Source organism: Trachurus japonicus, chromosome 3, assembly GCF_045865225.1.
Source record: "Trachurus japonicus isolate A0001 chromosome 3, Traja_1.0".
Taxonomy (NCBI): Eukaryota; Metazoa; Chordata; class Actinopteri; order Carangiformes; family Carangidae; genus Trachurus; species Trachurus japonicus.
In genome coordinates, this window is record NC_140909.1 from 8,770,112 (window position 1) to 8,797,693 (window position 27,582).

General features: G+C 42.3%; 2 protein-coding genes across 4 annotated transcripts in view; both read right to left on the reverse strand.

The window, feature by feature from the left end:
- Positions 1–195: 195 nt before the first annotated feature.
- Positions 196–12,899, reverse strand: golm2 (golgi membrane protein 2). Of its 2 annotated transcripts, XM_085759313.1 has the most exons (10): positions 11,686–12,899; positions 8,070–8,124; positions 7,665–7,767; positions 7,223–7,313; positions 6,366–6,489; positions 6,056–6,139; positions 4,618–4,902; positions 4,250–4,387; positions 1,867–2,034; positions 196–859 (listed from the first exon to the last, which is right to left on the reverse strand). In XM_085759313.1, the coding sequence occupies exons 1-10, from the start codon at positions 12,010–12,012 to the stop codon at positions 783–785; spliced, it is 1,452 nt and encodes a 483-aa protein (XP_085615439.1). In that variant the 5' UTR covers positions 12,013–12,899; the 3' UTR covers positions 196–782. The 2 variants fall into 2 exon arrangements, with proteins under 2 accessions (XP_085615439.1, XP_085615445.1); XM_085759319.1 differs by lacking the exon at positions 1,867–2,034.
- A 1,144-nt stretch (positions 12,900–14,043) lies between these two features.
- The window catches only part of entrep2 (endosomal transmembrane epsin interactor 2), a 107,759-nt gene continuing 94,220 nt past the window's right edge, over positions 14,044–27,582 (reverse strand). For both annotated transcript variants that reach the window (XM_085759336.1, XM_085759329.1), the window contains exons 5-12: positions 25,003–25,110; positions 22,325–22,485; positions 20,589–20,724; positions 18,793–18,871; positions 17,914–18,699; positions 17,423–17,494; positions 16,564–16,889; positions 14,044–14,890 (exon numbers count right to left, since the gene is read on the reverse strand). In XM_085759336.1, the coding sequence (XP_085615462.1) occupies positions 14,687–14,890; positions 16,564–16,889; positions 17,423–17,494; positions 17,914–18,699; positions 18,793–18,871; positions 20,589–20,724; positions 22,325–22,485; positions 25,003–25,110 (1,872 nt within the window). In that variant the 3' untranslated portion in view covers positions 14,044–14,686. The remainder of the gene's footprint in view (positions 14,891–16,563; positions 16,890–17,422; positions 17,495–17,913; positions 18,700–18,792; positions 18,872–20,588; positions 20,725–22,324; positions 22,486–25,002; positions 25,111–27,582) is intronic.

The following is a 27,582-nucleotide window of genomic DNA, read 5'->3' on the forward strand; positions in this document are numbered from 1 at the left end:
GTACAGTATGTCAGTTCCATGTGCTGAGTTCATCTATGCACACTGTGGAGGATACTAACATTGCTCTAAGTATTGCTTAAGCATCAGTATTTTGCTCAACTTGATTATTAATAACAAAAGATAAATGCATGCAATGCCATCATTTAGGAAAATAAACAAAACAAAAAAACAACGAGGAGCACTTTTGAGTGTCTGTCATAAAGAAAAGAAATTGATTTAATAGGCCATAAGAACAGTCCTTGGCATTTGCGATGTATTCCCATTCCTGTAAACAAAAAAAAAAGGTCTTCCATGTAAGAGTCCCAAAATAATGTTGGAAAGACAGAATGCCAAAATAGTCTCTTTGATAAACGCCTCAAGAAGAGTTTGTTTATATGAAGCAACAGCGACCTGAAAAGAAAAAGTAGCAAAAAACACAGTTCGACCTTGAAGTCCAGATGTCAGCAGAGCTCGTTGGACCACTCCGTTATGAACTGAGGCAGTTATCAAATAACAAATCTCAACAGTCAATGTACAGTACGTCACCTCTACCGTCTTGGGACCGTTAGCAAATCAAGAGCAGCTCAGGACAATGCCATGATTTTTTTTTCTTTTTCTTTGTATTTTGTTATGTTATTCAGAATTAATTCATTAGTTGCAATGTCTGTTCAGTCCATGACATTGAGAATGCACCCTAAAAATCTTTAAACATACTGATGTTCAAACTAGTTTGTCAAGAAAGACCTCGGTTGTGGAGGAAGGTCTGAATATTTTTAGTGAGATACAGCTGTACAAGTCCCAATTCAAAGAATGTCAATGGCTTGATGTCTTTTTCCATAATCCACAGCCCGGTCTCCCTGCATGTCCCGATCGTCATCATCTGGAACAAAAGAACGCAACACAAACATTAGACGTTAAGTAATAGACAATACACAGTACTCCACTATCACACAACCTACATTATTGCATATGGTTATTGCATATGCATTGTCTTAACTGCCATGAGTCCAATCACATCAATAGCTATTCAGAAATAAAATGGTCTCACACTGTGCAGTAGGAAAAGTATCAGGATTTATGTTTTCCCATTGTTTTGGATGTTGCTGAAAAACAACCATTTGGTTCTCCTGATTTAGCACAATGTATGATATAAATACAATTTTGTAAGAAAATGTTTCCTTCATCAATATTCGAAGTTATGATATTCCTTGATTGTCACTGCCATAACAAGAACATCCGACTGTTTTCCCCAAATGTGTTGTTTTGTTGGCACTCCAATCAATAATTCAAACTCAAATCTAATAGGCAATCACAAATTCATGTCAGGGAACAATCACAACAAATACATAAAATAAATAAATAATAAAAAGTTGAGCATGCATTTCAATATTTCAAGGAGAACACAGACACATTCACGAACACAGTGAGCTATATTTATCTACTGGTCTAGATGTGGGTCAGATTTGTGGTGGGCACAGACAGGTGGTATAGCTAAAAAAGAAGCACAGGCAGGAGAGAAGAAAGTACTAGATGGCGACTGATTTACTCTCTCACAGAACCGTAAGTTCCTGGGTCAAGTTTTCACTGTACACCGAGATTGTTGTTGTTGTTATGCTGCTAATCTGCCTATGCAAAACGAAATGCATAGAAAAAGTCAGTTAACTGCATATACAGCAGTGCAGCTTTGACTCTAAAAAGGTGAATATCTATAATATTATGGTGCATTCAAGGACCAAACTCATGGTACTGTGAGCTACTCTTAAACTGTTGGGGACAAATGCAAAGGAGGGGGGCAGCAGCAGGACAGGGGGGGTGGAAGGAAGGAGCAAGGGAGGAATGGTGGATACACATCTGAACGGGCAGTCCAGTTCCCCCGGCCTGGCTCACCTTGGACGTCTTCCTCCCCACCATCACCATCCTCTTCCTCATTGTAGGCCAGCTCAGCCTGCTTGTCGGCCTCATACTCACCCACGTTCCCATCGTCCCCATTGTAGTCCGCCAGCTTAGAGCCGTGTTGCGGATCTACTGGGGACTCGTTCTCATCAAAGAACCGGCCTGCAGGAGGCAGAGAAGGGCCTCATCAGGAAGGGAGGGAAGCGGAGGCAGTTGAAGGGGGGAGGGACAGGGAGGAATGGGTGAAATACTGCGTAATGAATGCATGAAGGAGGAGGAGGAGGAGGTCATCGCATGAAGAGTGTGATCATGAAGATAAAAAGATGATTGATTAGGAGGAGGAGGAGGAAACACGGTGGCAGATTTTAAGTGGAAGAGATGTTTCTGAAGAGTAAAAGAAAGTCAAACATGGACTTGAAAGAAGAAGAGTGGAAACAAAAGGAGGCTTTTTTTAAAATTGAGTGTTTGTTAAAAGTGTGTAAAGCACCGAGCACCAATCCAATCCATCCAGACAAAAACACTGCAGAAAATCCTATCACACGTTTAGGTTTTGTTGGTTCTGTGAGTGAAGTGTTGATTTAACTCACACAGATACAGTCAGGCTACACTAACAATCTCTCTTCCTACACTTTCACCTCTCGTCTCTGGTGTTTTTGAACACGTGGTGCACACTCCACCTCGTTTTTGAACGCCTAAAACAGAGACTTTTGCAAACCCACGGTTGCTTCCTGATTGGCTTTTATTTGCCTCCTCTACAAGTGGTGAAAACAACATGGGTGACGAATTACAAGTGCTCTTTTTGCGAGCAGCTGCTGAGGAGTTAAATTCTGCATTTTAACACTGCAGCTGTCATTGCTGCTCCTCTCTCATAGTATTTTTTTTTTTTTTGCGACTAATCAACTGCAGCAGGGTAGACTATCCACTTCCTGTTTCCACTGGGCCGAGCATGTCCAGTGTACGTGACTTCTCAGGTATGTGCGTGTGGATTTTTCAGGTGTGTCCTTCTGGACAGAGATCGTTTTTGTTTGAAAACGGTTTTTTTTAAATAGTGTGGATGTAATGTAGGCGTGTTGTTTTATTGGGTTAGGAATATATGTGATTAAGAAAAAACGCCTCAGTTGAACGCACCTTCGGATACAGCAGCCTCTTTTTATTAATGGTTGATCAACTTTACATAAATCACCTCTCTCTTGGCTATAAACCAATAATCAGTGGCTGTTGGAGGCTTTTTACTGGATAAGTGCCAGTGGAGCTGTGATGTATTTTTTCCAATCCTGTAATCTCCAATATTTTTTTATTGTTTTAACTGCTTTAATATTGAGCTGTGACCATTTTATTATTACAGCTGCTCATTTTGGAGACAACTGATTTGAACAAGCACCAATAAGGCCGTTCAAAATGGTGTTAAGGAAAAAACGGATCACAACAGCATATAAATAATAAACAAAATCACAAATAAGTGTTTTTACTGCCTGCTCTACAATAGCTGCCTGGTATCGTCTGAGGCAGCTTATGTTTATGTGTAGCACTGCGCAGATTTGGGATGGCACCGCTGATCGTGACAGGACTGGGTGGGATTCGAGCCGCACACCGAGACAGACGGTATCTTCAGTCTGCTCGTGCCTAGTAAAGTACCAGACACTGCCAAAGAAAAAAGAGACATCTGGTGGGTGTCGGGTGTTAATTTGCCATAAAAGGGATGCGAGTATGAGGAGAACAGAGGCAGAAGATTAGAAGAGAAATAAAAAAATGGAGAAGACGTGTTCTGAATACGGTGAGTTTTTTCTCGGCAGCGAGAGACTGCAGAGGCTGAGATGGATGTGTGAGGGAGATGAAAGAACAGAACATTTTGAAAACGGGGAGAAAATGCAGCAGAGCAGAGCAGAAGCCAGGCAGCAGGAAAGGATCATCTGGGAGCCAGGTGTGTGTCATTTGTCTCCTCTCCTCTGCAACTGAGTCTTCTCTCTCTCTAGCCCCTCCACACTGTTTCCTCCCCATATTTCAGACAAGAACAGAGACTCAGAAACGCTTTAACTTTCATGAAAATGTGTTAAGTAGAAGTAGAGGTGTCACCAGTTAGCGATGGGAAAAAATTCACACAGATGGCACAACACCAAATTGCGTTTTTTTTTTGTTTTTTTTTCTCCCTCTCTCTCTCTGCATTGACACATTACAGAGAGCTGGGAGGGAGCAGCTAAGCACAAAGGCAAAGCTAACAAGAACAGCTGTGATTATGCTTCTTAAGATGTTATTCTTCCCCCATCCCTTCAAAACCAGTCAAAGGGTTAATATATATTTTTAAAAAAAGATGCACCCCCTCCAGCAACTCCCTTGCCGACTACAGTAATCCCTTTGTCAAAGCGTGGGGGGAACTCACTTTGGCGGTGGTGTACTGGCTCTGCGGCGACCTGGTCTTTGGCGTGGTGAGGCTGGATGGGGTTCGGCACCTGGGCGGGGTTGGGGGGCAGAGGAATCCCCTTCAAGTGTTCACCGTTACCCTTGACGTTATCCGGAGCTGATGGTGTGACACATGATGTTTCACGTTGACTGAGAAAACTCATTAAAAAACTACACACAACTGATTAGTTTCCTGAAACTCAACTGAAAGCATTAAATCAGTTTAAGCTATATTATATTATAATGAAGACTGAGAAGTAATTATCCTGTACCTAAAAGCTCAAAAGATAGACTATTATTATAATTATTATAACTCTTATAATTAAATGGATGTGGTGCATACTGTACCTCGGAGTTGTCTTTGCTGCTCCCCCAGCTCATCTGCCTTGATACCTGCCTTGTTATCTTCTTCAAACACTATGGGCTTGTCTGCCAGTTTGATGACGCCCGGAGCAGCAGCCGCGGCCGCTCGCCCCTCCAGTCGGTCCTGCTGTAGTCGGGGCTGGTCCAGGGACAGGCCCTGACCCCCCGGGCCGTCCGCCGCTCCGACTCCGGGTCCGGGTCCGGCGCCGGCTCCCACGACCGCATCGGGGGCGTCGTCGTGCTTCTGAGTGATGGCTGGTTTCTTCAAGCCTGTGCAGCAAATAAACAAGAGTGACAGAGTGAGGAGGTGAAATCATTTTCCAAGACATTTTCAGCTGCTACAGTTTGACAGACATCAGTTATCACACCGTTCACTAATACATCCCTCGTCACATTCATGCTTTGGAGAAGAGAAGTGCTCTTTTCGACAGTTGTACCTTATTTTGTACATTTAACCAGTTTATTTCTATGTTTATTCCTCTCTCACCTCCACAAATCTGATTTAAATCCATCCTGTTGTCCTTCTGGGTCAAATCTGTTCCCTTCCTCCATCCTTCCTTCTTTCCACAATCCTTTTTCCCTTTCTTCTTTCATCCCTTCTTCTTCCTTCCTTGAACAAATCTGTTCCCTCCCTCCCTCCCTCCATCTTTCCTTCCCTTTTCCTCTTCCTTCTTTCATCACTTCTTCTTCCTCCCTTGAACAAATCTGTTACCTCCCTCCTTTCTTCCTTTTTCCCTCCCTCCTTTCTTCCCTTCATCCCTACTTCTTCCTTCCTTTTTGACCCAATCCTCCCTCCATATTTCTTTCTTTCCTTCCTTCTTTCCTCCCATCTTTCCCTTTGTCCTTCCTTCCTTCCCATCATCCTTTCGTCCTTCCTTCCTTGACCCAGGAGGAAAACAGGAGGGTTAAAGATGTGCAGTCTATGGTTCTTCTAACTTATCTATGAAATGCGCTTAGAAATTATGACACATTTATAATAAACCAACGCAAACATGTTGTTTTTGTTTTTAAACGACGCCCACTCCAGCTCTCTGTCACTCAGCAGAGGAGACAATAGGTCCAAGACTGGAAACACTCACAAACTCAAAGTCTTTCCCAGGTTTTCCAGGACGTGTGGGAAGCCTGTTTAAGTATGTCTTGATGATGAGTTGCCACAATGGCAGAATTAAGAAAAGCTGGTGTCATTTATCCTGATATATCTGAGTGCTAGTACAGTAAGTGATTGAGAGTCACGTCTATGGTCCATTAGTCAGTTTTTAGTTCAATCCTCCCACATAGTCCCTTCAACAAGTTTCCAGAGTCTATAGCTAAAACCTAATTGGCCAATACATTGAGACTGTGGTGGTTATTAAACTTATCCTTGCTCTGACTTTGGGTTTGTCACTATAAAAATGCTCTTTAAAGTTTAGAGTCAGCTTCTTACCAAACTGCACGTCATCGATTTTTCCCACTTCACTGTCTTCAATCCCAGGCATACCAGCATCACTGCCAGGTTTACCCATCTCCTCTGTGACAGAGCAGAGGAAACGTGAATTAAGTTGTGAATGGGTTGATGTAAGCAGAAACATAAACAGAAAACCAACAGTATTTCCCATTTTACATTATTTTCTGCAGGATTTACATATGTAGTCTGTGTATATATTATTTATATTAGCAAGCAAACACTGTATTTACTGTGTAAGCACATATCAAGAGAGGAAGAGCCTTGGTCGACTACATCACATCCACTCTACCTTTTAAATCTGGAGCGTTGTGCCGGTGAGTGGCCACTGTGTGGCGCTCTCCCACCATCTCTAGACCTGGTGCTCTATCTGCATGTCGACCTGCCATGACGCCCTTCTGGCCGTCCAGCACGCTCTGAGGGATTATCAAGAGGAAGTAGTGAATGGAAAATAGAGAAAGGACAAACAGTGAAGTGACCTGAAGAGCTCCGGACAAAACCAGAGGAGGAATTCAAAGAATTTAGCTGCTGTCTTTACATTTGTGTCATTTTAACCTTTCAACATGTACTTAAAGGGATAGTTCAACATTTTGGCAAGTTCGCCTATTGCCATAATCCCTATAGTCATTGAGGTTGGTTCATTATCTTTAATTATATTAGTGCATGTTGTTTTGAGATCCGCAGGGCAGAGACGTGAGCTGCTCAGTGAACACAATGGAGGTGAACGGTACAGGTCCCCTGTCCCTCATCAAACTAATCGAATACACAATACAACAACTCCGAAATGCTCTCATGGACAAGTTGTGACCTGCACATTCACCAAACTATGAAATATCAGGTATAATTATGTAACATTACAACACTACGCTACGCATTTGACACGAAAACAACTCTTTTGGAGTTGTTGGATTGTGTATTTGATGAGTTTGATGAGGGACAGAGGACCTGTACCGTTCACCTCCATTGTGTTCACTGAGCAGCTCACGTCTCTGCCCCGCAGATTTTAAAACAACATGCACCGATAATTAAAGGTAATGAACCTACTGCTATGACTATAGGGATTATGGCAATAGGCGAACTTGCCAAAATGTTGAACTATCCCTTTAAGAGCCAAAAGACATGTCCACTACCAGGTTTGTTAACACTCACCTGTCTTAACTTTGATGCTTCTTCTTCCAGGGTCTTTTTTGATTCTTCATACTCGTCTTTCAGTTGTGCAATCTGTCGTCCACACTGTAAACTAGTAAACACATGATCCTCCTCAGTTTCCACTCACATTATCTGGATTTTTTTTTTTTTTTTAACTAGACTGTAAAATTTGGGATTTTGTGTCACCTGAAAATTAATTCTTGAAAATCTGCATGAGTGAGATGGTGATAAATCTGTCCTAAAAACCTTAAACCTCCTTGTAAAAATGAAACATGTGAAACTATATCAGACAAAGAAACGAGAAATAAAGATAACCAACGACGTAAAACCACCTGATTATAGGGAATACTCAACTGAAAAAACCAATAACTGTCAAAATAACGGATCATTTAAGAACCAATAATTCACATATTAAGAAGTGACTTCATATCCATTAACCTACCTCTCGTACTCCAGTTTTCTTTCCAACGTGGTGCTGTTTTTCTTCACCTCTCTTAGCTGCTCTTCCTGTTTCATGAACTCCTGCTTCAGCTCCTTCAGCTGCTCTGTTTCCCCACAACACATAAACATAAACAATATAAGACAAGTTCCACCATTACAGATGTTTCATTTTATTTTATTCTGTTTTTATGCTGCTTTTATTTTAGTAATAATATTTTTATTTGTCTATGTATATCTCACTTTGTGTTGATTTCTCTTACAATTCAGTAGTTTGTAACAAAGCAAAATTTCCCTCTGGGGATAAATAAAGTCATTATGAATCTAAATGTTTTATTGAGACTTTTTTTTTTGCCATGTGTGCCCGAGAGCGTCCCCTGCTGGACACACACCTAGGCTGAAGTCCTACCTTTCAGCCTCTGGATCTCTGTCATCTGGGCAGTGACATCACCCTGCAGCTTCATCTGTGCACAAAAGAGAGAGAGAGAGAAAAAAAAAAACAAGGTTCAGGAATCATGAGGAGGAGCTGCAGAAGTTTTGACTTTTCTATCTGAACCAACAGAGTCTCTAACTTGTAGACAAATATCACCAGGAGGACCAACAACAGGTTTGTCTTGTTCTTCTAGATCAGAGAGCGATGCCACCGAACAAACACATAGCACCCAGTTTGACATTTCATTGGAGGCGTGTGTTTCTGCCTCATCAAACCCAGTTATGTGTATTTAGATATTAAGACGACTCCACTTTGCTGATATCATGCGGAGAAGTAGCTTTGCAGGGGAGTATCTCGCTAAGCTTAACTACTGAAGTGCTCTTTGGTAGATTGTGGAAAATACCAGTGCAGCTGCTGGTAACTCGTAAATTGCTGGATTATGATGTGTTTTTTTCCCCCAGCATGTTTTTCTTTTCCTGACCTGAGAAACCAGAGAAAGTGTGTGATGCAGAACATTTTGATGTGAAACCTAAAACTCTTACCTGTGTCCCACTTTAGTGCTCACTCATATTACCAGTTTAATCTGTTGCCTGCTCTTTAATAAAAATAAAGTGTTGTGTACACTGACTCTTGAACATGAGGAGATTGGAGGGAAGCCAAAATCTAAATTCCTGTAGGTTTGAAGATTAAAGATGTAGTTTAGAAATCTATTACAATGGGGATAAGTATTATAGCTGGAAGAGGGGTGTTTAAAATCCCACAAAAGCCTGCCCTGTCTTAATCAAAAACATAGATTTTTAACAACTTTTTGTTCACAACAGTGACTGTTTTTAACAAACTGCACAGCCCTGAAGTGAATTATGCTGCGTAAGGAGTTTGAGAGATTTCTATCGTTGCACTTTTGAATCCACTGTGTCTGGCTTCTGGACTGACTATAATATAATTGACTGCAACAGAAGACAAGTGAGGAAAGAAAGAGCGGACAGGAAACAGAGCATCACTGTCTGCTGTGGTCAAGACTAAAGCTTCAACATGTCAAACCCACACAGGCAGTTAAAGGCTTTCCACTGCAGCCTGCTGAAAGTGGCTGTATAGACGACGATAATAGCACAGGAGCTATAGACTTGTAGGCTTCATGCTTGAACCTAATGATTACTAGAGTACATATACTGTACTGTAGGGAGGCCATTTAAGACTTGGCCCCGTCTCCACTTCCACTGTACAGGCCTCTCACTGTCACCAGCGTACGTCTGTTGAAACAGGGTTGGGCTGTTGACTAAAGAAAGGTGTGTGTGTGGGGGGGGGACATGGTGATTAGGATACAAAGAGCAGGATACCGGAGTTAGTGCCAGAGCCACTAGGAAGCTGAGAGTCACCTTTACTCAGCACTTCGACACCTCATCACACAGACAAAAAAATCTATCATCTCTAGATTCACCTGCTCAAAGAGGGACTCTAGTGTAGATGAACAGGAAATGAGGAAGAAAAACTAAAACTGGTCGGTAAAATACGTCCATTTGTAGATCATTAAACAGCTACACAGGAGGAAAAACTGTTTATTTGGCCATCGAATATGGGTTTATTTTGGTTCACAAACACGGTGTGTGATGATCAGCAGGAGAATTGTTTCTGAACTGGAAATAGGTTAAAAAATGTCTGATATTCGTCTGATAGGATGACTTACACAATAAGAATTATGAATGGCCAATAACAAGCAGGTGTAATCTTGCTTGTTCAATAAGTAACTAGTTCAATCCTGAAGGTGAAGTGTTATGTGGTCAATATGGCTGCTTATCATCAAATATTGCACCAACAATTCTGTTCTTTATGACGTTCAGTCAACTCGATATTCCTACAGTTTAATGTGCAAACATGCTTGACAGATCCCTATCTAACGTCTTCACACACTGTGTCCAAGCTCAGTTATACTGGCTGGACAATGGAGACCAGCTGGTTTGTCTGTCTATGTCACTAAAGCCACAGATAGATCGGATTAAAAGAAGTAAAACAAACATGACATGTCAGTCGGAGTTATAAGGAAGTCAGGGCTGGATGCAAATGACGGGAAAACACACTCCTAAACACACTCCTGTTGTCTAAAAAAAGAAAAAGAGACTGCCAGGGCAACTGGACACACCAGTCAGTCAATATTCAACAAAAAAGGTGGCAAATTGTTGGCAGTGTGCAGGAAAAAGGTAGGAACAGTCACCGTATTGTGGATAAAGAGTCGGGCAACTCGTGAATATGTAAAGTCAACCAAATGTGTAAAAAAGTGCTGATTAAAGGAAAACAAATATCAATACGGTGTAAGAATACGAGTTATTTTTTTCTTTTCTTCACAAATGCAGTCATATCTTGTTGTGCTTAAGCTTATACGTGTGTGGATTTATAAACAATTAAGCTCAGACTAACAGGGGAAAGGAAACAAAGTAAACAAGTGATGTGGACGACCTCAGCTCAGCTCATTACATAGTGAAGACTATGAAACCTAATAGATTAAAAGTAAAAAAATCCACTACTATAACGTCACCTACACATAAAAAAATATATGCACTATTTACACTATTACAATGGATATAAAAAAAAACTAGAGAGGAGGTGATCTGTGGAAAATTAAAAATCATCATTGGAGCAGACCTCAGGTGAGAGGTGGGTAAAATCTTGTGGATGAATGAGTCCAGAATTTCATTTGTCACCAAAGACAAGACGGCTCAAGACAAAACCACTGTCTCATTCACAAGAACTGAATCATCTTCCTTCTTTAAAATAGATAACTGAGTTAAAACCCTCCATCCATCAGGAGATATCCAGGTTTCCCTAAGTACATGTTCTTCCTCATACAGAGAGGAGGTGGAGGGGGGATTAGGGCAATATGATGCAGATAAACATGATGATACGATATTGTTATGTTATTTTGTGATGTAAAGGAAATGCAGTCTTTTCCTAACTGCATTACGGCTGAACTTGAACACTGAACTTTGGTTGCCATTATGCCCCTGATCTTATTATTTGTTTTCTCAGAGAACATAACTCACCCTTAAATCAAATATTATATGAGAGCTTACAGGGTTTCTACAGGATGTTTAAGACTTTATAAAAGAGATTTTGATACAGCTGGGAATATAATTCAATAACCTTTTTTTTTAATGGCCCTGCCAATAAAAGTATGAAAATTATTCTCACAGATTTCAGTTTCTTTTCTGAACACTTCCTACATACTTTAAAAAGAACTAATTCAAGGTCTAGATATCAATATTACAGGAGTGATAAATCAAATCAAATAGAAAATACATTTTACAGTGCAGTGGCAGGCTTTGAAACTAATTCTTAGAGATTAAAGAGGTTTAAAACATTTCCAAGGCCTTTCCATGACCTGCAGAAACCTGACACTCTCCATAATAAAACCCAATATACAGACATAAGTCAATTAAAAACTACTGCTGCTATTATCACCTTTCTCTTGCTCTGGGGGTAGTTTGATCAAAGAGCTGTGAAAACTTTGGATTCTTAGTACGTGGTCGTGGTGGACCCTGTGGACACTGAACTCCTGCACACAAACACTCGCTCACAGGTTGCGTGGGTCAGTCGGTACCTTTTCATCGGAGCACTTCTTGATGAGCGCCTCCCGGGCCTGCAGCTTGCCCTCCAGGACGCTGTAGTCTCCATCCTTCTGGTCGATCTGCTTCCTGTGAGTGTCCACCTGCACCATCAGCTCCGAGTTGCGCTTCTCCAGCCGGCTCCGCGCCGCGTCCGTGCGCTTCACCTGCGTCTGCACCTCGACCAGCTCGTCCAGCAAGTGGCCGTGCTTGTTGGACACCGTCCAGTAGTTGAACGACAGTATGGCGATGATCACCATCAGGAAGATGAGGATGAAAGACGGGAGGCGGCCTCCCCGCCGGTTTGCACCAAACCCGACCATTTCCACAAAGTATACACAACGTTACTTGAGGGGGGGTTCGTTACCGCAGCCTAGAGAGGAAGAGCTCAGCTCAAACACATCTGTCTACGTGACATGCCGTGTGTATGCGGCAACCGCTCCGAAATACAAACACACAACACCACACACAGATTCACAGTCATGAATGTGGAAGACTTTCACATTTCTAATCGGTGCTTACTCTCCTCCCTTCCTCCTTCCGCACACTCGGCATCTCTCCCTCTCTCTCTCTCTCTTTCTCTCTGTGTCTCTGCAGCCCGTCCTCCTGTGTCGGTAGCAGAAAAACACCCGTGGGGACGTGGCCTAGCTCAGCTGGCTCAAACGTTAAACACACAGCGCACGAGACGGAGACAAGACGACACGAGACGTGGACCAGAGTCGCGCGCGGCGGCGGCGGCAGCAACGGCGGCGGCTCCGTGGCACCGAGAGGACGGAGGAGGAGGAGGAGCGCAAACACAAAACCACACAGCTAGCCGCTATTCATATCATCACTGTTATTTGTTATTAAACGTTAGCATTGAGCTAACTCCTCTCCATTTTGTCGGTCTGACACCGTTTCTGCTGCTGCTGCTGCTTTTTAATCACAGAGCAGCCGTTAGAACACACGGCACGAGCCCCGGTGACGTCAGCAGCTAACAGCCACTAGCTAGCAACGTAGCAACGTAGCAACGGCTGATGCGAAAACACAACGAGCAGCAACGGTCGGACTGGTAAATCCGTCTCTCCGTGCAAGGTGGCGGCTGAAATCTAACAAAAATAAATAACAAACAACCAAACCGTAAACATACACACTATGATACAGGGTTTGTTTTATAATAATAATCTCCACGAACCGCCGGCCGCACACACCGACCAAACGTGATTTCTGCTGCGCTCAGTGCGCTGTGTGTGTGTATGAAGTCAGCTGCGACCAGCCCGCACCACTTCCGCTCTGGAGTGCAGCCGTCTTTCAAAATAAAAGCGCACAACTTTATTATGTCTCCTGAATAGTATGGAAGGAAATGGGAGAATAATTGAGAAAAAAGCACAGTGGCTAGCTAGTAAGATAGCACTTACCACAGCTAAAAGAGTCATATTGAGGCACTGGGTAGGGAAAAGTAACTATTTACTTTGAATGGCTCAATGCATTAACAGAGACAGCTTCATATGGACAATTAATATATAAAATAAATAGTAAGATGGACTACACAGAAATATGGAAACCATTTTTAACACAAATCAATGTTTAAACTTAAATTTTAAATGACGGGACGAGAACCATCAGCGTCGCAGTGAAAACAATAAATCCCTATGAAAATATGACATCGCTTTTATTTGGCGAAGACCGGAAGCACGCGGCCGAAATGAAGGGCACTTTACTATTATAGATGAAATAATCATCCTGATTTAATTATTGATCCATATTTTGGATATGAAATGTTGCGTGAAATAAAAGCCTAATACATTATTACAGCAGTAATCTTTTCAAACCTGGTTCACTTACCTTACTTCTCATTAACAGGATTTCCCAGTGTGTTGCAAAAGAAATGTCACTTTTTCAATTGAAAAGCACTAGATGCCTTTAGGTGCATATAAATGAACAAAACTGTTCATGCATCTTATGATTTTATTTTGAATAATTATTCATACTTTTTCTCAACGGCTTAAGAGGCTTGCTGTGCTTTGTATGATACCTGGATTCTCTCCATCACAGTTGTTTAGAAATGTAGCCTACCTGTGAGATAAATATTAACAAAGCTCTTTAGATGCTCAACTCCTTAGTATTGATCTCACCAACAAATATAACTTCACCCAATTAACATTACTAACTCTGCCTCTGCAACTTTGGTCTATTTGCCAGAAGAATTGCTGGTGTAATGTGCAAGATAATATAGTTGCTGCTAGTAGAACAGTTGTCAAAAGACTCCTACCAATACAAAACTAAACGTTGTTGGTTTTTAATGAATTACAATCAACAAGAACTTTGCTGTCCACACACACACACACTGAAATGAGTACACAAACCAGCGCATACAAACTCAGATTTTATTGTAACACGGATAAGAATTGTAACACAATGAGGTAAGTTAAATAATCCACATCTGTGATGTTTTTGAACCAGCGACACCACGAAATATTCACCACCTTATCAGTAACAGTTCCACAAAGTCTGCAAATAACGGCCAGTAATGCCCAGTCGGTTCAGTTCACAGTTTAATACAAACATATTTCCCCTCTGTTTCTTACGGGCACAAGAGGAATACTGAAAACAACATCTCCTTTGTCGTTCAGTCACAGATTCAAACTTACCACTTGTATATTTGTTTGCGTGTTTTGTTCTCAGAGATGAAACTCGGTAGAAAAGATCCCCTGAGGGAGAAACATTCTTTTGTTTTTTTTCTGATGAGAAAGAAGCCACTACAGTCACTGGCAGGCTCGCTCCGAGTTTGCTACCATTTCTGCTGATGACTTGGCACGGTCTCACAGGGCACTAAGAGATACGGCATGAGAGCATTTCAGTTTGCCTATGTCGCAGTCACCCCGCTCAAATATATGATCTCCCCCCAACGAAGAGTTATTAATCACTGTGTGTCTGCAGCTAAAGCAGCCTGAAATGCCCTCAGAGCTTCGACCCGAGTCCTTGCTGGAGAGAGAGAGAGAGAGAGACAGAGAGCGGTCAGAGAATCGTCTCTCTGCACTCAAGGCTTTGATCAGAGGAGGGGGAGTCCAGGGGGTTGGTGGAGGTGCTGGTTGTTTGTGGGAGGTGTTTTGGACGGCGCATGGAAGGGGACGGGGATGAACTCAGAGCGCCGCAGCTCTGGAGGTGAAGATCCTGGTAGTCTCGCTTCCTCGGACTGCCGATGATGCGCTGGGTCATCACCTGGGCAAAGAGAAGACAGAGAAGTCAAAAAAAAATGAGACACAAGACGGCAATCGTCTATTTTCTTTTTATATATGACTCACACAAGACTGAAATACTCCTGAGTCAACCCAACTCCCTGATATGCAAAAATGAAATTAATTGCATTCAGAGGCAATATCTCTAAGTGCCACAAGTTTCTGCAGAATGATGTAAATCTAAAAGGCTGAAATAAATCTCACTACTGATGTCATGCTGTTTTATTTCTCTTGAAAGAAACTACCTACTGTGAATTTTAAATATATTGTCAGAGCAATAAAGGGAGCTACAACTGCACATCGTCGCCCATGCTTATTAGGGGTGTGTGATACTGCAAAATCTGGACTCGATCTAACACCAAGTAAATACATGGCCAGTACCCCAATACCAATACCAATACCAATACTTTTTACTTTTAAAAGCAGCTTATGTAATGGAAGAGCAGCATGTCTTGATTTTTGAGGTGAATGAAGCTCAATCTGCTAAATCTGGATACATTTTCATCACCACTAAATCATTCATGACTTGTTTTGTTTTGTTTCCTGCACACTTAACCACACGCATGTTAGAACACAGTTGCGAACAACTTTCTTGTGCATATTGCAGTTTATTGGCAGCATTTTACTGACATTTTTAAAATACAGCATTTCTCTTTCTGTGCCGAGTGTTGTTCTGTCTGATTGAGTGACACCGGTCAGGGTGCACACAGCTGCACGTGCACGACTGGTTTGTTCACGTGATGCGGGTCATGACAGTGACAGCAGCAGCAGTGAAGGGAGGAGTAGCATATAGATTTACGAGCAGAACAGCACATTGTTCACACACACAAGTTCTACTCTTTTTTGTTTTAGCTACATACAACACAGAAACTGAAACTGAAAGTAGCATTGATCCTATAGCGCTAGAATCGATCTGGTTTTGATAACCGCATAGTATTGATATTTAGATTGATCCGCTCACCCCTAACCCATATAGAGTAACATGCTTTAGATGTCAACATCTATGTTGTCTGATGACTGTGCAACGTACATGTTAAAGGGATAGTTCAACATTTTGGCAAATTCACCCATTGCCATAATCCCTATAGTCATAGCAGCAGGTTCATTATCTTAAATTGTCAGTGCATGTTGTTTTGAGATCCGCGGGGCAGAGACGCGAGTTGCTCAGTGAACACAATGGAGGTGAACGGTAAAGGTCCTCTGTCCCTCATCATACTCACCAAATAAACAATCCAACAACTCCAAAACGCTCTCATGGAGAAGTTGTGACCTGCACATTCACCACGCTATGAAATAATCATGTATAATAATTTAACATTACGACACATGAAGCAAATAGTTCGCTTTTGAAATCACTCCGCCCAGAAGCCATGTCTGGAATTTAGTTCCGATTGCATTTGCCTCTAAAACAACTCTGTCTCGTAATGTTATTATCTCATAGTGTGGTGAATGTGCAGGTCACAGCTTGTCCAATAGAGCATTTTGATCCTACTGCTATGACTATATGGATTATGGCAATAGGCAAATTTGCCAAAATGTTGAACTATCCCTTTAACGTGCTCTTGTTTACATGTCATTCGGCTTAAACTACAGTATGTCTTTACTTTTTCTAATGTGATCCATGATTGGCTGTTGCATCCTGTTTAACGTAGTTACCTGATCTATGACATTGGCGCTGAAGATGGCCTCCTCCATGTGTTTCTCATCCGACTTGATGACGCACTTGATGTTGTTGACGACCTGCTGGACTTCAGGAGGTAGACTGCAGCTCGAATGCTCCAGGAACTTGGCCACCAGTATCTTGGTGTCTTTGTACATCTTCAGGTCGGCCAGGGAGTGCGGGCGCTCGTGGGACGAGTGCGTGTGCAGCGAACGAGGTTTAAGGTGGATGTCGACCTTCCTGTCCTCTTTCTGCTGCTTCCTGCTGACACATGTGTGACTCGGTTTGGCTCCAACCGCCTCGGCTGAAATGTCTCTTAGCTCTGGAGATAAAACAGAGAGAAGTAGTCAAAACACTGAATTAATTAAATCACATACAGTTCCGGCTGATGCCAGAGGAGTTTGTGTTTTTCGTTTTAAGTGAATTCACAGTTTTCGTGTCACTGATGTCAGCGAACACATTTTCATTATCCGCTCGCTGAGTTAAAATTGGCTGGGGATTCTTTCTTCATATGAAAGTCTGAATATCAGATAACATGAGTCTCTAAAATGTCAGCTTCATAAGATAAGAAATCCAGCCATGTTTTCTACATTTTTTTAATGAACATTTTCTAAGTTACCTAATGAATCCAGTGGGATTTTAAATGGGTTCTATACAAACTTTTCTTAAACCATTAATCCTGTATCTGGGGATTCAAAACCTTTAGTTATTATAAAAAAAATCTTTGCTAAATCAGCTCCGTCACCAGATAGAGTTGGTCTTTGTTAAAAAATTAAATATGAATACCATTCAGCAGCAGACAATGCACTATATTATTAACTCCTTATCATGAATTCAGTATTTGTGCGGTCCTACCTTGATCTGGTGACGTGTGAGCTGAAGCTTCAGTATCAGGGTTCGTTGCAGAGGCACAGCCGCCGTTTTCTCCTGTAGAGGGAGACAAAAACCAGACAAAGCAACAAAACAGCATTAGCTGCAGGTTACTGGTTGCTGAAGGACTCCCTCTAATGATTCATTTCATCAGCAACTTACCTTCCAGTTATTTTCATGGTTAATCAAACCTTTGTCTAGTTTGTAAAATGTTTTCCATCCTATGTTTACAGAGTCAAGGTGGCATCTCCATGTGAGTCATTTTCTCAGATTAACAGCCAAAGACTCGTTGATAATTAATTAAAAATCACACAGAGCAGAGAAAATGGGCAAATTCTCACATTGGAGAGTCTGGAACAAATTATTATTTGGAGTTTAGTGGCTGAAAAACTCAAAATGAGGGATTAGCTGACTGAATACTCTCTCTGTTATTATCAAATATTGAAGCTGTGGTATAAACTCGTGTAACAACTTACGTCCTGTGGCGGAGGAGCAGGAGATGGGATCGCTGGTGGAGCGGACGATGCGTGCCAGCTTGCGGTACCTCCTGGCTGCTCGGAGCCCCCGAGGCCTCTCTGAGGGCGAGTAGCCACTTTGGACTGAGGTAGAGGGGGGTTGTGATGCGGAGGAGGAGGGCGACCAGACACTGAAACACAGCCGGGGGCCTCGTGGCCTGCTGGGTGGAGAGGGGGAAGGAGAAGGAGCCATGGGGCTGATGGCTGAAGTTCCACCAGAGGAGGCCACAGAGATCGGGGAACAAGGCTGAGGCGGTGGGGGGAGACTGACGGGGAGCGTGAGCTTGCGGCTCATCATTCTTGCTTTAATGAGGGAGTGCGTCGCCGCTTTAGGTGGCTCCTCGGGCAGCTGTTTGGCCGATGCGAGCTCGTCACATATGTGCATCGAAGCCCTGAGTTCCTCACATGGGTGTGCATTGTCTGTGGACTCCTCCTGGTCCAGGTTGCTGAAGTTTCCAGAGGACCAGTCGGGCGAGCGCTCCAGAGACTCCTGGGTGTGCGAAGACTCACTGTACCCGGTGTCGCTGGGGCGAGCGTCCGCGTTGGGCCGGCCACGATGCAAACGAGAGGAGTCACGGGTGCAGAGTTCGAGGCTGGTGCAGCTTCCGTCGGTCGGGGCGATGTGGAGCATGCCATAGGGAGAGGAGTCAGAGCCCTGGACCTCGAGGGAGCACAAGTCCTCTGATGAGCAAGTCTGGTCCTGATCGGCCACCTCTGACACCATCAGTGATGCGCTGTCCACCGAGGCTAAAAATAGAGAGGAGGGGGCAGCGTCAGTATGACATCCAGCAGACAAACATACTGAACAACAGTCCTCTGCAGTGTTGTGACTGTCTTTACCCTGAGTACTGAGGCCTGCGGTGGTGTTTCTGTCACATAAACTGGACTCAGTGGCCTGTTGCTCGATGCTGGTGGTCACCTGTGGAGAGGAAATCATCAGTGGAGCTGCAAACATCACCGCAATAAAATGTTAAAAACAGAAAGAGAAGATGGAAATACGTTTAGATCCTCTGTATGTAGGATAATGTGGTTACACATTGCGTAACAGCAAATGTGTAAGACAGAAGCTTCAACACTGCTTTCTGGTCCGTAGGGGGCGCTGTAAGACCACAACACATCCACAGAGATACCTGAGTGTGATGTCTTTAAAGAGCAGCTGCACCAGGAGAGAAAACTACTCCATCACATAGCTAAGAAACTTTAATTATCCTCTATTATGTTCTTCTCAAGGTGCAATGTATTATATATATATATATATATATATATACATATATATATCTTAACATCATTTGCCAAACCATGCGGGGGCCGTCTGCTGTCTGTCTGCTCTTTCACACAATCAATCGATCACAGCCTCCGTCCATTAGCTATTTACAGCCCCCACTGTTTATCTGTTCCAGGTGAGAAAATCATCTCTCTTTGAAGGGCGCCGCTCAGAGTGGATGTGAACAGAACTATGGATTTAACAGGTATAATGGATATAAGGGATTAAAAAGCCTGAGTTGTTAAATGATGTTGGGAATACAGTGATAGATAAAAAAGGATTTAAGTGCACATGAGAGCGTTATTTTTTAACTATGAACAATGAGATGCAGTGAAGCCTGAGATTGGAAAAGAAGTCCGACGTGACGGCAAAGTGAGACTGAACAGTAGATCATACTCAGGTTAAATGTGATGTACAGATTTGGTGCAGATATTCAAAAATGAAAAACATTTGAACACATAGCCTACTGTATGTTAAAAAACAAACAAACATTTTGACCCGTCATCAGTCATTTAGAACAAAACGTATATAATCAGAAGAAAATCTGTTTGAGGGTTTTTTATTGCAGCTGTGATGTATGTGTATACTGTAGTTAAAAATAAAAAACCTTCCATATTCCTCATACTTTCCACGGTAATAAAGGAGTTACAGGGATATAGTTCAACATTTTGGCAAATTGGCCCATTTCCATAATCCCTATAGTCATAGCAGTAGGTTCGTTACCTTTAATTGTCGGTGCAAGCTGTTTTTAGAACGGCGGAGCAGAGCCGTGAGCTGCTCAGAGCTACGCTACGGAGGCTAATGGGATTTCTTGGTTTCCCTCATCAAACTCATCAAATACACAATCAAACAACTCCAAAACGCTCTCGTGGACAAGTTGTGACCTGCACATTCACCACGCTATGAGATAATAACGGAATGTTACGAGACAGAGTTGTTTTAGAGGCAAATTCATGCAAAACCGCTGATGTGCGTTCCCGGCGGGGGCAGTTTTTCCAGAAGCAGTCTCTGCATTTGCCTCAAAAACAACTCTGTCTCGTAACGTTCTGTTATTATCTCATAGCGTGGTGAATGTGCAGGTCACAACTTGTCCATGAGAGCATTTTGGAGTTGTTGGGTTGTGTATTTGATGAGTTTGATGAGGGAAACCAAGAAATCCCATGAGCCTCCGTAGCGTAGCTCTGAGCAGCCCATTCTGCTATTCTGCCGTTCTAAAAATAGCTTGCACCGACAATTAAAGGTAACAAACCTACTGCTATGACGATAGGGGGATTATGGCAATGAGCCAATTTGCCAAAATGCTGAACTATCCCTTTAATGTGCTGCTCTTGACTGTTGTTTGAAGGACAAAGAAGCTGATTTTCACCCTCACCTGGCTGGCAGGAGTCTGCCCCACCACAGACTCATACGGAGGTGGGAGGTCAGTGGGGTACAGCGTCCCGGGGCTGTTGATGGGGACCCCGTAGATGGCACTGAAGGGAGAATGGGGGAAGTCCAGGTGCAGGCCTCTGCAGGGACATGAAGGCAGAGTTTCAACTTAACATGAAACACTAAAAATCCAACTCACATCTCAATAAAGTGGAATAAAAAGCAGAGAGAGACACTGCAGAGTGTTTAGCCTGTTAAAAACATTAAGAAAGAAAAGGAAAGATAAAAAAAAATCTCCTCCTGTCCAAATGATAGATGTTGCCACTGTGATTATATGTGCACCACTGCAGCTTGATCTGGTGCCAATTAAGAATACACAGCCATGCTCACAGTAATATCTTTTAATTACAATCCCATTCTCCTCTAAAACTGGCAGAGCATGAAATACAACCTGAGAGTTTCCACCAATCATCTGAGGCATGATGATGTCATGACACATCCCCAGCCCTGGGCAGGGACACCATAAATGCTTCCTCTCTCTGCCTTGTTTATATTTATGGCGTAACTGACACACAGATATGGGCTTCCTGCCAAATGGCTACATCAGCTCCACCCTCTCTGGTGAGACCAAGACCGAGAGAAAATGGAGGGAGTGATGAGGGAGGGGTCGACCGATCTCTCACAACCACAACCACAACAACGGAGAATCGCATATGTCACAGCTGCTTAATAGACGGGAAATGCTCCAAGCTGGCCGTGGATGATGGCACCACATGTGACAGTCACAGTTAGACGGTAAACAGAGCCGTGCCATTTCCGTTTAATGTGATGGGCTTGGATTTGTGTCCGGATGCAAATGTTACTTGTGTGGCCACTATAGATTCACCTCCTCATGGGAAATTCAAGAGTGGTTTACAGTAAATAAAAACGATAAAGCTGTTTTCCACCTGACAAAATCCTTTAACTTAACACCACACCAGCACGAAGATGTAACAGAGCTCATCTCTTTTCTTTGGTGCGTTTCCTCCCAAAAACATCTTTCCACTATCATCAACTTCTCTAATTTCTTTGCAGTAATTGTTGCTCCATCCTTAATTTATGACCACTTTTGTGTCTCTTGGGCAACATGGAGAGAGAGAGCTGCAAGAAACACTTATAGTTTCCACAGAGTGAATATCAATATTATGCCACAGGGCTCAACCACAAATAACGTGTAGTTTTTCTTCCTCTTAACGTTATGATTGTTTGGAAAGACTTCACTTTGCAAAGAGTAATTTCTCATTGTCAGTTATTTGGCTTTGCGTTTTTAATGTCAAAAATGCTTTATGCGATGTCATTAAAGTGTTATTTTCTACCATGGTGCACATTAACGATGATTTGTAGTGTTTTTTAATAACTGCAATGAGCAGCAACAACCAAAACTTTGGCTTTTTCAACTATGTTAATGAAACGATACTGTGCGAAGTGTCACTGAGGATTTAAGAGCTGGTGGAGTGTGTGTGTGTGTGTGTGTGTGTGCCAAGCATTTTGGGCAATGAGGCATTTATACAATTTTAAAGGGGGGTTCTGATTTACAAATGGACTATTGTGCATAATTACACTGTCTTGTAACAGTTGGATTGTTTTCATTGGGGAATTTGCAAATGGCCTTTTATTGTGCTCCGCTCTGACAGAATTCACGTATACGAGATAATGAACTTAGACTCAGCGCCGGAGAAAAGATGTTGAGTCATACTTCACCTCTGTCCGTCCATGGAGGGGGTGCAGGTGTACTCCGGGGGGTAGTAGGGCGGCGGCGGGATGGGAGGAATAAACTCATCAAAGTCCAGCGTTTGGTGGAGGATGGTTCCATGGGGGGTCATACAGTCGGCGTTTAAGGCCCGCGCTCTGTGCGGCATGAACTGAAACACAGATAATGACAACCATGATCAGGTCTTTATTACATGGGAGTCCTTGTTCACAGTTTTTTCTTTCTTTCTGAACTTAGTTTTTATTTCAGTTTCGTTCAAAATCACTGTTAAAGAAGCTAATGTTTAATTTTATGTGTTAACTACTGTAGATGGGTCTGAAAATGCCATTAAAACAGCCCTAATAAGCCCCATAATGGGCTATAGGTTCACACCCAGGCTTCGAATGCACTGGCATGTTAGTAAATGCTGTCTCATATGTGCCTCATTTATATGTATGGTTTATGTATATTTATATAGAATGTATTTTTAATGGCAGTGGTAACTTATGGTACTGCACAATGTACTCCCTCTCGTTCTTTGTCTGTCTTTCAATTTTCTTAATTGTCATATGGACTATGTGTCTGAAATAAAGAATTATTATATTCATCATATTATCTGCTGTTTTCTCAAATTTCAATACAATGCAGTGCTTATAGGGACATAACATAACAATTAGGACACAACAAAAGAAACAGAAACTGTAATAACAGAAAGATAAAAGAAAAATAAAATGAAATAAAAAAAAGAAACAAAATAGAATTAAAAGTATCATATTAATAACATAGATTGGATTCATAATGTATACAGAGGTTCCTCACTGTAATAGTATACCCATGGCAGGGCTTCACTTTCTAATGAATATGTCTTTTCTGTCACTTATTTGTTCCATTTGATATATTTCCCTTATATTCTCAGTCCACGGGGTCAGGCTTTATCCATCTTACTGTAATACATTTAATTGCTGTTGCTAGTAGTATTTGTAGGTGATTGGTAGAGCCACAGTTGGATCCATTGTAATATTTCTACCAAATACTTCTTCCAGTGTTTCAAACACTTCTTCCCAGAATGTTTTCAGTTTCGGTCATAACCAAAATATGTGAGTCTGGTTTCCCCTTATTCACAGTTTTAATGCAGATGTTGTCTTGTTCTAGCTCCTTCCTCCTGTTGGTCACTCAACAAGCTCCACCGCTGCAGCTACGTCGAAGTCAAAGTGCTGCTGTACACTCCCTCTCTCTCCTCACTCAGACTTTTCTAAGTGGGACAACTTTTCCAGTCACAGCCAGCCTGCTTTTCTAATCTCCAGGCTGCCACTGCTGATATTGACTCGGCTAAATTTACTGAGCTAAATAAAAGGTTAACACGTCTTTTGGTAAATGGGAAACAAGGCCACACTCGCTAAAGACTGTCAGGGATGAGACACACTGCTTTTGTCCTTTACCCCTCTGTAAATCAATAAGTTGGATCCAGCGTTTCACCTTATAGACTCTTCTCCTGCTGGGGCTCATGTCTGCTTTTATCTAACACTGCCATGTTCTCACTTCATGTTAGTCTATTGTATTGATCAACAGAAAATACCAACAAGACTCATAACGTTAATGGTGTTTATACCTATCTAGAGAAAGGGCGCTCTGAGATAATCTGCACAGGGACGACTGGGAACTAAGGTCTTGTGTCAAGATGAGAACGATTTCCCATTTCCATTTTAATTGCTGCGTAATTCAAGAAGCTTCTGATGAATTCATCTTTGCCCTCTTATCATTTTATGCATCAGCTTTAACAGGAAGAGATTCTGTGTAAAGGCCTATTAAAACACAATGGTGTCTTTTGTTTCTATGACCCTTCCCTAGGGTTCGGGAAGGTTTTATTATCCATCTATTCCAGTATATAGGAATAATAGAGCAGCATTGTGTCAGGATTATATATGGATAATGAATGGTTGCAGATTTTATCACTTTTTTTGTGCAATAACACTTCTGTGAATTCAACTTTGTCGACATCATAGCCGAGATTAATTGCTGATTTCCCTTTTCTTCGAAGCTCAGAGCCTCAGTTTTATCATCTGCACTCAATCCAAACTTTACAGTATAGTTTATAAGACGTGTAAAATCTTCTTGCACCACATTTTACTGCAGAGCTATTTCATATCTGGTGGGATGTTGGCACTAGCGTTGCTCTCTACCTCTCCAGCTGTTGACGTGTTTGGAGGCACGTTCGGCCATGCTAATTTCCCTCTTGACTGAAAAGCATTTTGCTGCCGGTAATAGTTTCATTGTTCCACACAGAATGACAGAAGAGGGTCAAACTGAGGACGGTGCAGAAAAGAAATACCCACTGAGATGTTTTAAGCTGTTTTCTTAAACTCCACCATATTGTTGGGGCTGCAGGTGGAGGCTGACAAGGGAGGAGGTCCTGATTGAAACTGACCTTCACTGTGTGTGTTTATATTAAACTGTTTTTACCAAGCAGACGGATTCAGGCACAAAAAAACAAAACAAAAAAAATCAAAGGTTTCTCTCCCACCGTCTTAAAAGAAGCAGATAAAAGCTGGCACATCCCTCCTGAGCCTGCGTGTGTTTACCTAACCTGACGATAGTGATCTCCAGACCCCTGGGTGGTCACTGAAAAGCAAATAAAGTCAAGCTACCGTCGGTCGGTCGGTCGTCCGTCGTCCCCCTCAGTCACACTCACCATCTGCAGCACATCAGTGGAGACCATCTGCATGCAGCACATGGCGGTGGCGAGAGCACACACGATGGTGGAGATGACGTTCAGGGCGCACACGCTGAACAGCAGCTCCTACGGGAGAAGCAGGGGGAGAGGAGGAGACTGTTAGAGGAGCAGGGAACAAAAAGGAGAGGAGGAAGATGAGGTGGGGTGGGAAGGTGGGTGAGAGAGAGAGAGAAGGTGAGGTGAGGTGAGGAGGGAAAAAGAGAAAATGCTGTGAACTTGTTAAATAAGTGTGATGTTTCAACAAAGAAAAGTGAACGTGGTATATAAGGAAAAGACTGGAGGTGACTCAGACAGCGTTGACGTCATCAGACAGGTAACCAAGTTTAGAAAAGCACAGCAGGTTCTGATTATGATGCTGTGGTGAGAAAACCTCCACGGATGTCAGGTTAAGTAACACAACCACATAGAAATTTTAAAAAAAGAAAAGAAAGGCCGATCTGCATTATTAAAGGGATAGTTCACCCTAGAATGATATTTCGCTCATTATCTACTCACCCTCATGTTGACTAAGGGCTGGAAGAATTTTCAGAGTCCACCGTCCCTTCTCTGAGTTACAGGGGGTCTTGGCGTAGCAGTGCATTTCAATGCAACGGTTGCAAAGGGACACCAGAGCTCTTCGTAAAAAAACACACACAAAAAAACATCCAAATACCTCCATGATGCTCGTATGTAATGTCCGTCTTGTGCTGAAGCCCCAAATTGCGTAATTGTCCCGAAAAAATTAAATAAGTCTATATTTTAAGCTTGTTTGTAGCGGAAGCTTCTCGAAGCTCCTCTTCCTGGTCCGTCCAAATCTCGCGTGATTCGCAGTAACCGCACTGACGCCGGCGCAAATCACGCGAGATTTGGACGGACCAGGAAGAGGAGCTTCGAGAAGCTTCCGCTACAAACAAGCTTAAAATATAGACTTATTTAATTTTTTCGGGACAATTACGCAATTTGGGGCTTCAATACAAGACGGACATTACATACGAGCATCATGGAGGTATTTGGATGTTTTTTTGTGTGTGTTTTTTTACGAAGAGCTCTGGTGTCCCTTTGCAACCGTTGCATTGAAATGCACTGCTACGCCAAGACCCCCTGTAACTCAGAGAAGGGACGGTGGACTCTGAAAATTCTTCCAGCCCTTAGTCAACATGAGGGTGAGTAGATAATGAGCGAAATATCATTCTAGGGTGAACTATCCCTTTAACAAAATTTAAAACACATTTTATAACTCATAAATAACAAATATCACGTCTGCATATATGATCCCCTGAGAAAAAAAATCAATTATAAAGAAAAAAACAACCTCGTAAACATCCAAGGTTAAAGCACAAGCATATACTATAGGTGTTCACACTCTGCAGTGAACAGAGAGGAGGAGACGAACCTCTATTGAATCTGTCAGCACAAAAAAAACCAAATGTGCACACTGGTGAAATACTAGTCAGAGAAAAGACTCATGACTGCAGTCTCATTATGCTGCCGTTTGTGCGATTTGTCAAAAAGGTGGAATATTATCTTAAAGTGAGGCCATTTTTAAACCGCACTCGGTTTTGAATGTCCTAATAAATGAACCTGTAACATCCACTGTACGAAGGGCGAGCACAGGAACAACGACTGGCGCTTGCCTGGAAATTGACTCTGGGAATAGCAACTGCCACACACACACACACACACACGTACACAGACTGAGAGGCGAAGACAACAGCAGCCTGAACAAAATGAAAGAAAATAAATATAATTTACGTGTGTGTATGAAGCAGTTTGCAGTGATCAGGAGTCCTCTTAGATGTTCTAACACCATCACACAACATATTCTGCTCTTCTTTACGCGGTTCAGATGGTTCCTATGTGAAAATAACTTCTCAGAGAAAATACGAGATTTTATTACTATCTGTGCTGCTTGTCAAACATTAGAAGATCATCAAATGATGAGACGGCAGAGGGAAGGAGAAGCAGGCGTGAATGTCTGGCACAATGACTTTGACTCTGTGATGTTTTAATAATTTAAACATCTCACAGGAAAGTGAGAGGAAGTAAAATCACTTTAGAAATCCTGCACTTCATAGTGCACACCTGCACAGATACTGTACACCGAAAAAAAGATGATAATATTAGGATTCAATGAAAAAATAAAGATAATATTGAATGCAGCTGCCCCAGAATATAAGAATAAGAGACGTTCAGCACAGGCATGAAAATCCCAAGTAACCAACACGTTCCACCTTTTGATTGAAACCCAGTTACCACAAAAAGGTCTCCTCCAGATTATTGACTAGATTCAAGAGGCACATTGTTACCAGCAACAATAAAAACCTCCACTTGTGCTCAGCGTCTGATAATCTGCCGTCTCCCCTGCTGAGATCAGTGCGAGGCGGCGGTTTGTTTTCAGGTTGCAGGTGCTTTGAGTCTCTGAGAGAGAGACGTCCTAACTAAACCAGACTCCATGATCCACTTCTCTTTCCCTTTAAACCCCTTCATGTTAAATGGATTAAATTGGCAAGTGGGAAAGTGTGAGTTACCAGCAACTGCAACTGTTTTTCAAACATGTTT

Coding starts and splice junctions, on each gene's coding strand:
- golm2 (XM_085759313.1), bottom strand. CDS start 12,012: ATGGTCGGGTTTGGTGCAAACCGGCGGGGAGGCCGCCTCCCGTCTTTC. Junction 8,125..11,685: donor AGAAGTGCTCCGATGAAAAG/GTACCGACTGAC, acceptor TTTTGTGCACAG/ATGAAGCTGCAGGGTGATGT. Junction 6,490..7,222: donor AAGCATCAAAGTTAAGACAG/GTGAGTGTTAAC, acceptor ATAATCCCTCAG/AGCGTGCTGGACGGCCAGAA.